Source organism: Doryrhamphus excisus, chromosome 5 (genome assembly GCF_030265055.1).
Source record: "Doryrhamphus excisus isolate RoL2022-K1 chromosome 5, RoL_Dexc_1.0, whole genome shotgun sequence".
Lineage (NCBI taxonomy): Eukaryota > Metazoa > Chordata > Actinopteri > Syngnathiformes > Syngnathidae > Doryrhamphus > Doryrhamphus excisus.
This window is the reverse complement of record NC_080470.1, coordinates 19,930,584-19,946,963: the sequence shown is the minus strand read 5'-3', so window position 1 is coordinate 19,946,963 and position 16,380 is coordinate 19,930,584. Positions and strand designations below refer to the sequence as shown.

Genomic DNA, 16,380 nt, shown 5'->3' with positions numbered 1-16,380 from the left:
GCATTTAAGCTAATTTACTCACGTTTAAAGGCAAATACACACATGGTATGATGTAGGGAGGTGATAGGACAACCTTGACACTTTCTAAACTTGGGACTCTCTTGCTAGGTGCTAGCATGATGACTGTTAGCATGTTAGCATTTAAGCTAATTTGCTCACGTTTAAAGGCAAATACACACATGCATGATGCAGGGACGTCATAGGACATCCTTGGCAGTTTCTAAACTTAAGGCTGTCTTGCTAGGTGCTAGCATGTTAGCATTTAAGCCAATTTACTCATGTCTAAAGGCAAATACACACATGGCATGATGTAGGGAGGTTATAGGACAAACTTGGCACTTTCTAAACTTGAGGCTCTCTTGCTAGGTGCTAGCATAATGATTGTTAGCATGTTAGCATTTAAGCTAATTTACTCAAGTTTAAAGGCAATTACACACTTGGCATGATGTGGGGACACTATGGGACTGCATCAACTTTTTCCGTACTTGAGGCGTTCTTGCTAGGTGCTACCGCAGTAGCCGTTGGCCCACCGGGCCCGAGGTTCACAGCACAGGTGGCCAGTCCATCAAAATTTCCGCGGGAATTTTCTAGTTATGGACTGGCCCAGTAGCCAGCCCATAGACTGCTACTTGCAGTAGCAGTCTATGGGCTGGCTACTGAGCCAGCCCATATTGTTATTGCTGTTTAGTTATTATTATTCCGTATATCTTAATCTTCCACTTTTTGCGCGCGTAATGCGGCCAAAACCGCAAGAAGGACCCCCACACATGTTACACCGCCGGAAACGTGGCGCTCGGGACTACAGCGGTATTTAATTTTTGGAAAGTTTTGTGTAACCATGGCGACGCTATTAACGAAAACGTTAAAAAATGGGCCACTTGATTAGGGAATCGCTGTTCTATTTTTAGAACAGCACATAGAAAACGAGAATTTACAGACTTTTCACAGCCTTTTAGCTCAGCCATACGGCCACGTAGAAACGTGATTGATGGCTCATTTTTGAGATAAATGTCTGAACTCTCTCTGTGGCTAAATGCTAATTGCTAGCATGTTAGCATGTTAGCATTTAAGCTAATTTACTCATGTCTAAAGGCAAATACACACATGGCATGATGTAGGGAGGTCATAGGACAACCTTGGCAGTTTCTAAACTTGAGGCTCTCTTGCTAGGTGCTAGCATGTTAGCCGTTAGCATGTTAGCATTTAAGCTAATTTACTCATGTCTAAAGGCAAATACACACATGGCATGATGTAGGGAGGTTATAGGACAACCTTGGCACTTTCTAAACTCGAGGCTCTCTTGCTAGGTGCTAGCATGATAACTGTTAGCATGTTAGCCTTTAAGCTAATTTACTCACGTTTAAAGGCAAATACACACATGGCATGATATAGGGAGGTTATAGGACAACCTTGGCACTTTCTAAACTTGAAACCCTCTTGCTAGGTGCTAACATGGTAGCCGTTAGCATGTTAACATTGAAGCTAATTTACTCATGTCTTCAGGCAAATACACATATGGCATGGTGTAGGGAGGTTATAGGACAACCTTGGCACTTTCTAAACTTGAGGCTGTCTTGCTAGGTGCGAGCATAATGATTGTTAGCATGTTAGCATTTAAGCTAATTTACTCACGTTTAAAGGCAAATATACACATGACATGATGTGGGGAGGTTATAGGACAACCTTGGTAGTTTCTAAACTTGAGGCTGTCTTGCTAGGTGCTAGCATGTTAGCCGTTAGCATGTTAGCATTTAAGCTAATTTACTCATGTCTAAAGGCAAATACACACATGGCATGATGTAGGGATGTTATAGGACAACCTTGGCACTTTCTAAACTTGGGACTCTCTTGCTAGGTGCTAGCATGATGACTGTTAGCATGTTAGCATTTAAGCTAATTTGCTCATGTTTAAAGGCAAATACACATATGCATGATGCAGGGACGTTATAGGACATCCTTGGCAGTTTCTAATCTTGAGGCTGTCTTGCTAGGTGCTAGCATGTTAGCCGTTAGCATGTTAGCATTTAAGCTAATTTACTCATGTCTAAAGGCAAATACACACATGGCATGATGTAGGGAGGTTATAGGACAACCTTGGCACTTTCTAAACTTGAGGGTCTCTTGCTAGGTGCTAGCATGATAACTGTTAGCATGTTAGCATTTAAGCTAATTTACTCACGTTTAAAGGCATATACACACATGGCATGATATAGGGAGGTTGAAGGACAACCTTGGCACTTTGTAAACTTCAAACTCTCTTGCTAGGTGATAGCATGTTAGCCGTTAGCATGTTAGCATTTAAGCTAATTTACTCATGTCTTCAGACAAATACACACATGGCATGGTGTAGGGAGGTTATAGGACAACCTTGGCGCTTTCTAAACTTGAGGCTCTCTTGCTAGGTGCTAGCATGATAACTGTTAGCATGTTAGCATCTAAGCTAATTTACTCACGTTTAAAGGCAAATACACACATGGCATGATATAGGGAGGTTATAGGACAACCTTGGCACTTTGTAAACTTGAAACCCTCTTGCTAGGTGCTAGCATGGTAGCCGTTAGCATGTTAGCATTTAAGCTAATTTACTCATGTCTAAAGGCAAATACACACATGGCATGATGTAGGGAGGCTATAGGACAACCTTGGCACTTTCTCAACTTGATGCTCTCTTGCTAGGTGCTAGCGTGGTAGCCGTTAGCATGTTAACATTTAAGCTAATTTACTCATGTCTAAAGGCAAATACACACATGGCATGATGTAGGTAGGTTATAGGACAACCTTGGCACTCTCTAAACTTGAGGCTCTCTTGCTAGGTGCTAGCATATTGATTGTTAGCATGTTAGCATTTAAGCTAATTTACTCACGTTTAAAGGCAAATACACACATGGCATGATGTAGGGAGGTGATAGGACAACCTTGGCACTTTCTAAACTTGGGACTCTCTTGCTAGGTGCTAGCATGATGACTGTTAGCATGTTAGCATTTAAGCTAATTTGCTCACGTTTAAAGGCAAATACACACATGCATGATGCAGGGACGTCATAGGACATCCTTGGCAGTTTCTAAACTTAAGGCTGTCTTGCTAGGTGCTAGCATGTTAGCATTTAAGCTAATTTACTCATGTCTAAAGGCAAATACACACATGGCATGATGTAGGGAGGTTATAGGAAAACCTTGGCACTTTCTAAACTTGAGGCTCTCTTGCTAGGTGCTAGCATGATAACTGTTAGCATGTTAGCATTTAAGCTAATGTACTCACATTTAAAGGCAAATACACACATGGCATGATATAGGGAGGTTATAGGACAACCTTGGCACTTTCTAAACTTGAGGCTCTCTTGCTAGGTGCTAGCATGATAACTGTTAGCATGTTAGCATTTAAGCTAATTTACTCACGTTTAAAGGCAAATACACACATGGCATGATATAGGGAGGTTATAGGACAACCTTGGCACTTTGTAAACTTGAAACCCTCTTGCTAGGTGCTAGCATGGTAGCCGTTAGCATGTTAGCATTTCAGCTAATTTACTCATGTATACAGGCAAATACACACATGGCATGGTGTAGGGATGTTACAGGACAACCTTGGCACTTTCTAAAGTTGAGGTTCTCTTGCTAGGTGCTAGCATGATAACTGTTAGCATGTTAGCATTTAAGCTAATTTACTCATGATTAAAGGCTACTAAGCACATGTCATGATGTGGGGAGGTTATAGGACAACCTTGGTACTTTCTAAACTTGAGGCCCTCTTGCTAGGTGCTAGCATGATGACTGTTAGCATGTTAGCATTTTAGCTAATTTACTCATATCTAAAGGAAAATACACACATGGCATGATGTGGGGACACTGTAGGACTGCCCCAAACTTTTCAGGACCTGAGGCTGTTTTGCTACGTGTTAGCACGGTAGCCGTTATCATGTTAGCATTTTAGCATTTTAGCATTTTAGCTAATTTACTCAAGTTTAAAGGCAAATACACTCTTGGCATGATGTGGGGACACTATGGGACTGCATCAACCTTTTCCGTACTTGAGGCTTTCTTGCTAGGTGCTACCGCGGTAGCCGTTGGTGCACCGGGCCCGAGGTTCACAGCACAGGTGGCCAGTCCATCAAAATTTCCGCGGGAATTTTCTAGTTATTCTTATATCTTAATCTTCCACTTTTTTTGCGCGTAATGCGGCCAAAACCGCAAGAAGGACCCCCACACATGTTACACCGTCGGAATCGTGACGCTCGGGACTACAGCGGTATTTATTTTTTGGAACGTTTCGTGTAACCATGGCGACGCTATTTGCGATAGAAAAAAAAATCGGCCACTAGATTAGGTACACCATTCTATTTTTAGAACAGCCGCATTCCAGAGAAAACGAGAATTTACAGACTTTTCACAGCCTTGTAGCTCAGCCATACGGCCACGTAGAAACGTCGTTGATGGCTCATTTTTTAGATAAACTTCTGAACTCTCTCTGTGGCTAAATGCTAATTGCTAGCATGTTAGCATGTTAGCATTTAAGCTAATTTACTCATGTTTAAAGGCAAATACACCCATGGCATGATGCAGGGAGGTTCTAGGACAACCTTGGCAGTTTCTAAACTTGAGGCTCTCTTGCTAGGTGCTAGCATGGACCCGTTAGCATGTTAGCATTTAAGCTAATTTACTCACGTTTAAAGGCAATTGCACACATGACATGATGTAGGGAGGTTATAGGACAACCTTAGCAGTTTCTAAACTTGAGGCTCTCTTGCTAGGTGCTAGCATGGTAGCCGTTAGCATGTTAGCATTTAAGCTAATTTACTCATGTCTAAAGGCAAATACACATATGGCATGATGTAGGGAGGTTATAGGACAACCTTGGCACTTTCTAAACTTGAGGCTCTCTTGCTAGGTGCTAGCATAATGATTGTTAGCATGTTAGCATTTAAGCTAATTTACTCACGTTTAAAGCAAATACACACATGACATGATGCAGGGAGGTTATAGGACAACCTTGGCACTTTCTGAACTTGAAACCCTCTTGCTAGGTGCTAGCATGGTAGCCGTTAGCATGTTAGCATTTAAGCAAATTTACTCATGTCTAAAGGCAAATACACACATGGCATGATGTCTGGAGGTTATAGGACAACCTTGGCGCTTTCTAAACTTGAGGCTCTCTTGCTAGGTGCTAGCATGATAACTGTTAGCATGTTAGCATCTAAGCTAATTTACTCACGTTTAAAGGCAAATACACACATGGCATGATATAGGGAGGTTATAGGACAACCTTGGCACTTTCTCAACTTGATGCTCTCTTGCTAGGTGCTAGCATGTAGCCGTTAGCATGTTAGCATTGAAGCTAATTTACTCATGTCTTCAGGCAAATACACATATGGCATGGTGTAGGGAGGTTATAGGACAACCTTGGCACTTTCTAAATTTGAGGCTCTCTTGCTAGGTGCTAGCATGATAACTGTTAGCATGTAAGCATCTAAGCTAATTTACTCACGTTTAAAGGCAAATACACACATGGCATGATATAGGGAGGTTATAGGACAACCTTGGCACTTTGTAAACTTGAAACCCTCTTGCTAGGTGCTAGCATGGTAGCCGTTAGCATGTTAGCATTTAAGCTAATTTACTCATGTCTAAAGGCAAATACACACATGGCATGATGTAGGGAGGTTATAGGACAACCTTGGCACTTTCTCAACTTGATGCTCTCTTGCTAGGTGCTAGCATGGTAGCCGTTAGCATGTTAGCATTTAAGCTAATTTACTCATGTCTTCAGGCAAATACACAAATGGCATGGTGTAGGGAGGTTATAGGACAACCTTGGCACTTTCTAAACTTGAGGCTCTCTTGCTAGGTGCTAGCATAATGATTGTTAGCAGGTTAGCATTTAAGCTAATTTACTCATGTTTAAAGGCAAATATACACATGACATGATGTGGGGAGGTTATAGGACAACCTTGGCACTTTCTCAACTTGATGCTCTCTTGCTAGGTGCTAGCATGGTAGCCGTTAGCATGTTAGCATTTAAGCTAATTTACTCACGTTTAAAGGCAAATACACACATGGCATGATGTAGGGAGGTGATAGGACAACCTTGGCACTTTCTAAACTTGGGACTCTCTTGCTAGGTGCTAGCATGATGACTGTTAGCATGTTAGCATTTAAGCTAATTTGCTCACGTTTAAAGGCAAATACACACATGCATGATGCAGGGACGTCATAGGACATCCTTGGCAGTTTCTAAACTTAATGCTGTCTTGCTAGGTGCTAGCATGTTAGCATTTAAGCTAATTTACTCATGTCTAAAGGCAAATACACACATGGCATGATGTAGGGAGGTTATAGGACAACCTTGGCACTTTCTAAACTTGAGGCTCTCTTGCTAGGTGCTAGCATAATGATTGTTAGCATGTTAGCATTTAAGCTAATTTACTCAAGTTTAAAGGCAATTACACACTTGGCATGATGTGGGGACACTATGGGACTGCATCAACTTTTTCCGTACTTGAGGCTTTCTTGCTAGGTGCTACCGCGGTAGCCGTTGGCCCACCGGGCCCGAGGTTCACAGCACAGGTGGCCAGTCCATCAAAATTTCCGCGGGAATTTTCTAGTTATTCTTATATCTTAATCTTCCCACTTTTGTGCGCGTAATGCGGCCAAAACCGCAGGAAGGATCCCCACACATGTTACACCGCCGGAAACGTGGCACTCGGGACTACAGCGGTATTTATTTTTTGGAACGTTTTGTGTAACCATGGCGACGCTATTCGCGTTTGAAAAACGCAAAAATCAATGGTTCAAAAAATTAGGGACATTTGGGCTATTTTTAGAACAGCTCATGCCAGTGAAAAGAATGAGAATTTACAGACTTTTCACAGCCTTGTAGCTCAGCCATACGGCCACGTAGAAACGTGATTGATGGCTAATTTTTGAGATAAACTTCTGAAGTCTCTCTGTGGCTAAATGCTAATTGCTAGCATGTTAGCATGTTAGCATTTAAGCTAATTTACTCACATCTAAAGGCAAATACACACATGGCATGATGTAGGGAGGTTATAGGACAACCTTGGCACTTTCTAAACTTGAGGCTCTCTTGCTAGGTGCTAGCATAATGATTGTTAGCATGTTAGCATTCAAGCTAATTTACTCACGTTAAAAGGCAAATACACACATGACATGATGTGGGGAGGTTATAGGACAACCTTGGCAGTTTCTAAACTTGAGGCTGTCTTGCTAGGTGCTACCATGTTATCCGTTAGCATGTTAGCATTTAAGCTAATTTACTCATGTCTAAAGGCAAATACACACATGGCATGATGTAGGGAGGTTATAGGACAACCTTGGCACTTTCTCAACTTGATGCTCTCTTGCTAGGTGCTAGCATGGTAGACGTTAGCATGTTAGCATTTAAGCTAATTTACTCATGTCTTCAGGCAAATACACATATGGCATGGTGTAGGGAGGTTATAAGACAACCTTGGCACTTTCTAAACTTGAGGCTCTCTTGCTAGGTGCTAGCATAATCATTGTTAGCATGTTAGCATTTAAGCTAATATACTCACGTTTAAAGGCAAATAAACACATGACATGATGTGGGGAGGTTATAGGACAACCTTGGCACTTTCTCAACTTGATGCTCTCTTGCTAGGTGCTAGCATGGTAGCCGTTAGCATGTTCGCATTTAAGCTAATTTACTGATGTCTAAAGACAAATACACACATGGCATGATGTAGGGAGGTTATAGGACAACCTTGGCACTTTCTAAACATGAGGCTCTCTTGCTAAGTGCTAGCATAATAATTGTTAGCATGTTAGCATTTAAGCTCATTTACTCACGTTTAAAGGCAAATACACACATGGCATGATGTAGGGAGGTGATAGGACAACCTTGGCACTTTCTAAACTTGAGGCTCTCTTGCTAGGTGCTAGCATAATGATTGTTAGCATGTTAGCATTCAAGCTAATTTGCTCACGTTTAAAGGCAAATACACACATGCATGATGCAGGGACGTCATAGGACATCCTTGGCACTTTCTAAACTTAAGGCTGTCTTGCTAGGTGCTAGCATGTTAGCATGTTAGCATTTAAGCTAATTTACTCATGTCTAAAGGCAAATACACACATGGTATGATGTAGGGAGGTTATAGGACAACCTCGGCACTTTCTTAACTTGAGGCTCTCTTGCTAGGTGCTAGCATGATAACTGTTAGCATGTTAGCATTTAAGCTAATTTACTCAAGTTTAAATGCAATTACACAGTTGGCATGATGTGGGGACACTATGGGACTGCATCAACTTTTTCCGTACTTGAGGCGTTCTTGCTAGGTGCTACCGCAGTAGCCGTTGGCCCACCGGGCCCGAGGTTCACAGCACAGGTGGCCAGTCCATCAAAATTTCCGCGGGAATTTTCTAGTTATATCTTAATCTTCCAATTTTTGCGCGCGTAATGCGGCCAAAACCGCAAGAAGGACCCCCACACATGTTACACCGTCGGAATCGTGACGCTCGGGACTACAGCGGTATTTATTTTTTGGAACGTTTCGTGTAACCATGGCGACGCTATTCGCGTTAGAAAAAAAAATCGGCCACTAGATTAGGTACACCATTCTATTTTTAGAACAGCCGCATTCCAGAGAAAACGAGAATTTACAGACTTTTCACAGCCTTGTAGCTCAGCCATACGGCCACGTAGAAACGTGATTGATGGCTCATTTTTTAGATAAACTTCTGAACTCTCTCTGTGGCTAAATGCTAATTGCTAGCATGTTAGCATGTTAGCATTTAAGCTAATTTACTCATGTCTAAAGGCAAATACACACATGGCATGATGTGGGGAGGTCGTAGGACAACCTTGGCAGTTTCTAAACTTGAGGCTCTCTTGCTAGGTGCTAGCATGGTAGCCGTTAGCATGTTAACATTTAAGCTAATTTACTCATGTCTAAAGGAGAATACACATATGGCATGGTGTAGGGAGGTTATAGGACAACCTTGGCACTTTCTAAACTTGAGGCTCTCTTGCTAGGTGCTAGCATAATGATTATTAGCATGTTAGCATTTCAGCTAATTTACTCACATTTAAAGGCAAATACACACATGGCATGATATAGGGAGGTTATAGGACAACCTTGGCACTTTCTAAACTTGAAACGCTCTTGCTAGGTGCTAACATGGTAGCCGTTAGCATGTTAGCATTTAAGCTAATTTACTCATGTCTAAAGGTATATACACACATGGCATGATGTAGGGAGGTTATAGGACAACCTTGGCACTTTCTAAACTTGATGCTCTCTTGCTAGGTGCTACCATGGTAGCCGTTAGCATGTTAGCATTTAAGCTAATTTACTCATGTCTAAAGGCAAATACACACATGGCATGATGTAGGGAGGTTATAGGACAACCTTGGCACTTTCTCAACTTGATGCTCTCTTGCTAGGTGCTAGCATGGTAGCCGTTAGCATGTTAGCATTTAAGCTAATTTACTCATGTCTTCAGGCAAATGCACATATGGCATGGTGTAGGGAGGTTATAGGACAACCTTGGCACTTTCTAAACTTGAGGCTCTCTTGCTAGGTACTAGCATAATGATTGTTAGCATGTTAGCATTTAAGCTAATTTACTCACGTTTAAAGGCAAATACACACATGACATGATGTGGGGAGGTTATAGGACAACCTTGGCACTTTCTCAACTTGATGCTCTCTTGCTAGGTGGTAGCGTGGTAGCCGTTAGCATGTTAGCATTTAAGCTAATTTACTCATGTCTAAAGGCAAATACACACAACGCATGATGTAGGGAGGTTATAGGACAACCTTGGCACTTTCTAAACTTGAGGCTCTCTTGCTAGGTGCTAGCATGATGACTGTTAGCATGTTAGCATTTAAGCTAATTTACTCACGTTTAAAGGCAAATACACACATGGCATGATGTAGGGAGGTTATAGGATAACCTTGGCACTTTCTAAACTTGAGGCTCTCTTGCTAGGTGCTAGCATAATGATTGTTAGCATGTTAGCATTTAAGCTAATTTACTCAAGTTTAAAGGCAATTACACACTTGGCATGATGTGGGGACACTATGGGACTGCATCAACTTTTTCCGTACTTGAGGCTTTCTTGCTAGGTGCTACCTCGGTAGCCGTTGGCCCACCGGGCCCGAGGTTCACAGCACAGGTGGCCAGTCCATCAAAATTTCCGCGGGAATTTTCTAGTTATTATTATTATATAATAATAATTATTATTATATAATAATAATAATAATTATTATTATTATATAATAATTATTATATAATAATAATAATAATAATAATAATAATAATTATTATTATTATTATTATTATTATTATTATTATTATTATTATTATTATTATTATTATTATTATTATTATTATTATTATTATTATTATTATTATTATTATTATTATTATTATTATTATTGTTATTATTATTATTATTATTATTATTATTATTATTATACTGATACTACTAATAATAATAATTCTTTGTGTCTTGTCTAGGACTCCTTTCTGGTGCACACGAGCAGTGACTACCTGGAACTGAGCCACGGGGGCGCCGCCCTCCAGGACTGCTGGGCCTTGTGTGACGTGGGCGTCTCCAGTGGCAGCGTCATAAAATGCCTCGTAAAGGTAGATACATAGTAGATACATAGTAGTACACACTGAATCTGAATTGATTACTATTACATTTCAGTAATACATAAGGTAGGCATAGTTTTTAAAAACTGTTGGTATTTTTTCCATTCAATTTTCTATTAAATGAAATGTACAATTATCATTACATTTTATTACTTTGGAATTCTAATGATGTATTTATATACAGTTTACATTTGTTCATCTACGGCAGGGGTGGGCAAACTACATCCCGGGGGCCACATGCGGCCCATCAAGCATTTGAATCCGGCCCGCAAGTTGCTTTCAAAGTATTTGAACTTTTAATATACAAACCAGCAACATGACTTGCAAGTCGGATGTCTTATTTAGTAAAATAAATAAAAATAAATAAAGTAAAATTTAATTACATATTTTGATGTGGTTTGATGTTTAAAGTGCTTTTGAAAAAAAAGAACATGAGAACATACAGCTGATAGTAACATAGTAACACTTTTACAGATAAAATTAGACAAATAATTCAAGGAAAATTATAAGCATAAAATAGTTTGTGTGTGTTAAATATGTGTTCTGGACAGGTCAAAATATTTGCACAGCAGCACGGTGGTCGAGTGGTTAGCGCGCAGACCTCACAGCTAGGAGACCAGGATTCAATTCTCAATTGTTCTCCGGTTTCCTCCCACATTCCAAAAACATGCTAGGTTAATTGGCTAACTCCAAATTGTCCATAGGTATGAATGTGAGTGTGAATGGTTGTTTGTCTATATGTGCCCTGTGATTGGCTGGCCACCAGTCCAGGGTGGACCCCGTTTCTTGCCCCAAGACAGCTGGGATAGGCTCCAGCACCCCCCGCAGCCCTCGTGAAGATAAGCGGTAGAAAATGAATGTATGAATGATCTCCAAGCCACGCAATTCAAAGCTCTTCCACTAGATGGCAGAAAGTACACAGTGTTAATATCACAGTGATAAAATCATATGTTTTCATATAAATATGGGCCTTGCCTCAATAAAAACACAGTGAAACACAGATTTTATGGTAATGGTTTAATTTCATTTGAACATGCATCAGATTCCAATTGAGTGCATCTCATAATCAGTTCCCAGTTCCACATGTCCAAAAGGAGTAGGAAGAAGCAAAGCTTATTAAATCCTACCCCTCCACCTGGTACTTTTACAATCATCAACTGTTACATTTGTTCACTTCCTGCTTTCCTAATATAATTAATTTTTTTGTTTTAAATTTTATTTAATTAATTTTTTTAATTAAAATTTTGTTTTTAATTGTTTTAATTTATATTTTTTATAATTTTATTTTTTTAATTATTATTTATTTTTAATTATTTTATTTCTTTTTGTCCCGTACCGAAGTAGGATGTGATATGAGCATCCAATGCCATAATGGGTACCATAGTAAGTGTCAATATAGTGATATATATAGCACATCATGACTGGTTCAAGACTCTTCATCCTTGTATTTAGCAAACATCAACTGCTTGTATTGTTTCTTGAATTGGCTCATCGTTGTGCATTGTTTGATTTCCTTACTCAATCCATTCCATAGTTTGATTCCACATACTGAAATGCTATGGCTAGCATAACGTAGTCCTAGCATAGAAGTGTTTCAAATGTACTTCTTCCCTGAGATCATATTTCTCCTCTCTTGTAGAGAAGTATTGGATGACATTTTTAGCTAATTGCTTATTTTTAGACTTATGCATTATTTTAGCTGTTTGAAAATTAACTATATCAAAACGATAAAGTATTTGTCATTTTAGAAATAAGTAGTGGATAATGATCCATTATGGATAATGATCATGACTATATTAGCTGCTACACATTTGTAACACAAAAAGCGTATTTTTTGTATCTAAAATACCCCAATTGTCTTGTGTTTGTTTTTGTTCAGAGCGCTCCGAGGCCGACCATGTATGTGTTTAACGCCGTGACGGGAGATACATTTCCAGTCAAGGGAAGTGTGTCCGTCCTACAAATGTCCGTGTCCCAGCTGAAAAGACAAGTGTCCGCACAAAGCGGACTACCTATCGGTGTCTTTAGACTCACCACACCTGCTGGAGTTCAGCTTTACGACTGCAACACTCTGCAAGACTATGCCATCGGCGTGGGTAATGCTTTTTAGACCAGACACCCCCCTAATGAATACCCCAGCTGGGGGGAAACTGTGTTATTTATTCAAATCCTGATATCAATTCTGTTATTTATTCAATCCTAAACAATCCGGTTGTGACTGATTCAGTGTCCAAACCCAACAAACTGAACTTTATCTTTAGGTGCAGTCCTTCGTTTGGATACATGGGATGGATGGGTGGAGTACCTCCAGGGTTGCCTCCTTGGCCACAGAGTCACCGTGCGGAGTCAAGTATCGCAGGAGAAGCCTGTCATGAGGTCAGCAGCGTCACCATCTGCGTGACGGTTTTGTTTTTTGTTTTTTTTAGCTATGTCCTGTTTTGTGTTGGTACTTTTCTGTTGGAGTTCTTTTTCCTCTTAGCCAGGGGTCTCAAACACGCGGCCCGCAGGCCAAATGTGGCCCGCAGGACACTAGTTTGAGGCCCCCGCCTTGATATGAAAGTTTAATGTTAGTGTGGCCCGCGCAAGTTTGATATGGATGCTGTATGGTATCATGTACCCAGAAAAAATTATTACGTTTGATTAATGTTCATGTTAAAGGTTAAATAACTGTTAATAGTTATCCTCACTATCAGTGTGGAAGTGGTAAGTTTTTGGCTATTTAAGTTTAAAGGAAATAACTTGAAGGCTACCGTTTAGGTGGCTAGCTCTCTAGTTTGCGAGTTAGCATGTGTCTCAAGACCCTGCAGTTGCGCAATATGTTGTAAATAAAAAGAGTATAAATGTGACTATAGTCGTGTTTTGTCATGTCTACAGGGCTCTAATAATGATTTGTTCATTTTAATCTGAAAATAATAATTTGTCTACCCCTGTTTTTATTATTTGCCGTTTTATTATTATTATTATATTTATTTATTTATTACTGATTGATTGGTTTTCTTTATTCTTGATTTGTTTATTTATTTTTCATCTTATTTTGTGTAGAAAAATAAAAAGTAAGATATTTGAGAACAGTGGAATGTTTTATCAGAGCTTTTATTGTAGAAAATCGGAACCAAAGCACTGAAAAAGTTTGTATATTTTTCTGTTTAAAAAATAAATTAATTTAATAAATTTAATAAATGCGTTTTTTGTTTTTTTTTGAAAACCTTTTTTTTGGAAGGCCCAGCCTTGCCCAGACCAGTGGCCTCCAGGTAAAATGAGTTTGAGACCCCTGTTTTAGAGCGGGCGTACAGACCATCTTTGCCATCATCTAACATTTGCAATAAAACTGACGGTAACACATGGATGAGTTCCATGTCCAATAACACTCTTAATCTGTCTAATGGCCACTGTTTGGTTGTAAAGGGAGGATGCTAACAAGGTAGCAACTGGTCTACGATGCTCGTGGTTTCTCTTCTGGAAACTGTTCCCAATTCCCAATTCCCAATTTGGTCCAGGTCTACTTGTTGTCATCTCCGCCGTTCTTGTGCTAGCACTTCTCCTAAAAAGAGAAACTCACTAAGACTTTGTGCCAGTCTTGCATCAAGGTCCAAACCTTGGTCCCCCCAAAAAGTGACAGACTCCTCATCACTATCCGTCCCCTTTTGCTTTTCCCGTTCCAGATTTCAGCTACGGGTGGCGCTCTACATCGCGGCGTCTTCTGGTCACCTGGAGCTGGCGGATTGGCTGCTGGAAAAGGGGGTGCATGCAGATCAACCGGTGGGGGTCCATCCGTACCGCCAGTGGTGCCAGCAGACAGCCCACCCGGACACAAGAAGATGCCCCGTCCATGTAGCTGCAGAGAGCAGTCAGCTTCTCATTCTCAAGCTCTTCGTCGCGAAGAACGTTTTAACTCTGGCTTGCAGGGACCCTGCAGGACGCGACCCGTTGAGAATCGCCGTTCAGCATGGTCACCGGGAGTGCGTGCGCTACTTAGCTGAAAAGCTAACTTCCATCATTTCTCTGCAAAATATGTCCCTGCCCGTACGGGTCTACCTTCAGATGAAGCGCTGGTTATCGTTGGTGCAGCAGAGGATGGCATCAGGTCCGAACCAGAGCACCTTCCCTTGCAGGGTGTTGTTGGTAGATGGCTTCACGCCGCCAAAGATGTCCTCCGAGCCTAAAAGAAGGAGAACCAAACCAAGCGAGACATTACCATATCTTCATAGCACGCTGCCTGTGCTAAATCCCAAAACTCCAAAGCAAAACCAAAAGGGCAGGAATGTTGGCGCATCACCGAGTTCCTATCCTTTCTTTACCGCGTCCTTCCAGCCAAGGGGCCCCACGCCCAGAGAGAACGCAATACACTGCTTGACCATGGCCAGGTTGGATGTCATAGTTGGAGATGTCTTCAAGTACTATAGTAGAAGTAAACTATGTTCTTTTTCATGCAGTACCTTCACAGAGAAGTCCTGGTCCAAGCAGCTGAGCATCGCCAGGATGCTTGCCAGGAAGCACATCCATGGCCTGCTCTGATTCTGCCGCCTCAAATCAGCTGGAGGATGCTGGAGGATGCTGGATGACAGCTGGAGGATGCTGGAGGATGCTGGAGGATGCTGGAGGACAACTGGAGGATGCTGGAGGATGCTGGATGACAGCTGGAGGATGCTGGAGGATGCTGGAGGATGCTGGATGACAGCTGGAGGATGCTGGAGGATGCTGGATGACAACTGGAGGATGCTGGATGACAGCTGGAGGATGCTGGAGGATGCTGGATGACAACTGGAGGATGCTGGAGGATGCTGGATGTCAACTGGAGGACGCTGGAGGATGCTAGAGGATGCTGGATGACAACTGGAGGATGCTGGAGGATGCTGGATGGCAGCTGGAGGATGCTGGAGGACGCTGGAGGACGCTGGAGGATGCTGGAGGATGCTGGAGGATGCTGGATGACAGCTGGAGGATGCTGGAGGATGCTGGATGACAACTGGAGGATGCTGGATGACAGCTGGAGGACGTTGGAGGATGCTGGAGGACACTGGAGGATGCTGGATGACAGTTGGAGGATGCTGGAGGACGCTGGAGGATGCTGGATGACAACTGGAGGATGCTGGCGGATGCTGGCGGATGCTGGCGGATGCTGGCAGATGCTGGAGGATGCTGGAGGATGCTGGAGGATATTCCATCTGCCATTAGACCTGCCACACGGTGGACAAGGAACAAGTCCTTCAGAGGGACAGCTGGCAATTTCACCTCAGGCTGAGACTGTGGACCATGAGATGACGACTCCCCATTTTTTATATTTATTTTTGGGAAATAAGTCATATGCTAGTACGCATCCTTTGACAACAGTCCAACTGAGGGCTGGTATCGCTTAGTGTTGGCTTAGTGGCTCCCTGCACAGCTGTGATGCTGCATTCACGGGCACGTGTTTAATTTTTAATTTTTTTAATTACATTTTAATTTTTTTAATTAAAAAATGTTTAATTTTTTTTACATTTTCATTCAAAAATAGGCAATTATTTCTGGAGAAAAGATTCCATTCACCCAAAGTCAGTAATAATTTATAAATACATGAGAATACAAGCATGTACCACTGGAAAAATATCCCACATGTTTAAGTCTTAAAAAGACTGAAGGTTTTTTTATGTTTATGTCTTCATGCTTCACTGATAATGTTTTTCCATTAAGCGTTGAGATTTCATACTTCGTTTGGCTGTCATTGAATGCACCGCAGTTGCTGTGAAGCGTAAAAGTGAAACT

At 41.4% G+C, this 16,380-nt stretch overlaps 1 protein-coding gene across 1 annotated transcript in view; it reads left to right on the top strand.

The window, feature by feature from the left end:
- Positions 1-15,153, top strand: part of LOC131129455 (protein ANKUB1-like) — a 32,102-nt gene extending 16,949 nt beyond the window's left edge. The window contains exons 3-7 of the mRNA XM_058073058.1: positions 10,501-10,629; positions 12,518-12,734; positions 12,900-13,014; positions 14,301-15,002; positions 15,072-15,153. Of these exons, the coding sequence (XP_057929041.1) occupies positions 10,501-10,629; positions 12,518-12,734; positions 12,900-13,014; positions 14,301-15,002; positions 15,072-15,153 (1,245 nt within the window). The remainder of the gene's footprint in view (positions 1-10,500; positions 10,630-12,517; positions 12,735-12,899; positions 13,015-14,300; positions 15,003-15,071) is intronic.
- The last annotated feature ends 1,227 nt before the right edge of the window (positions 15,154-16,380 follow it).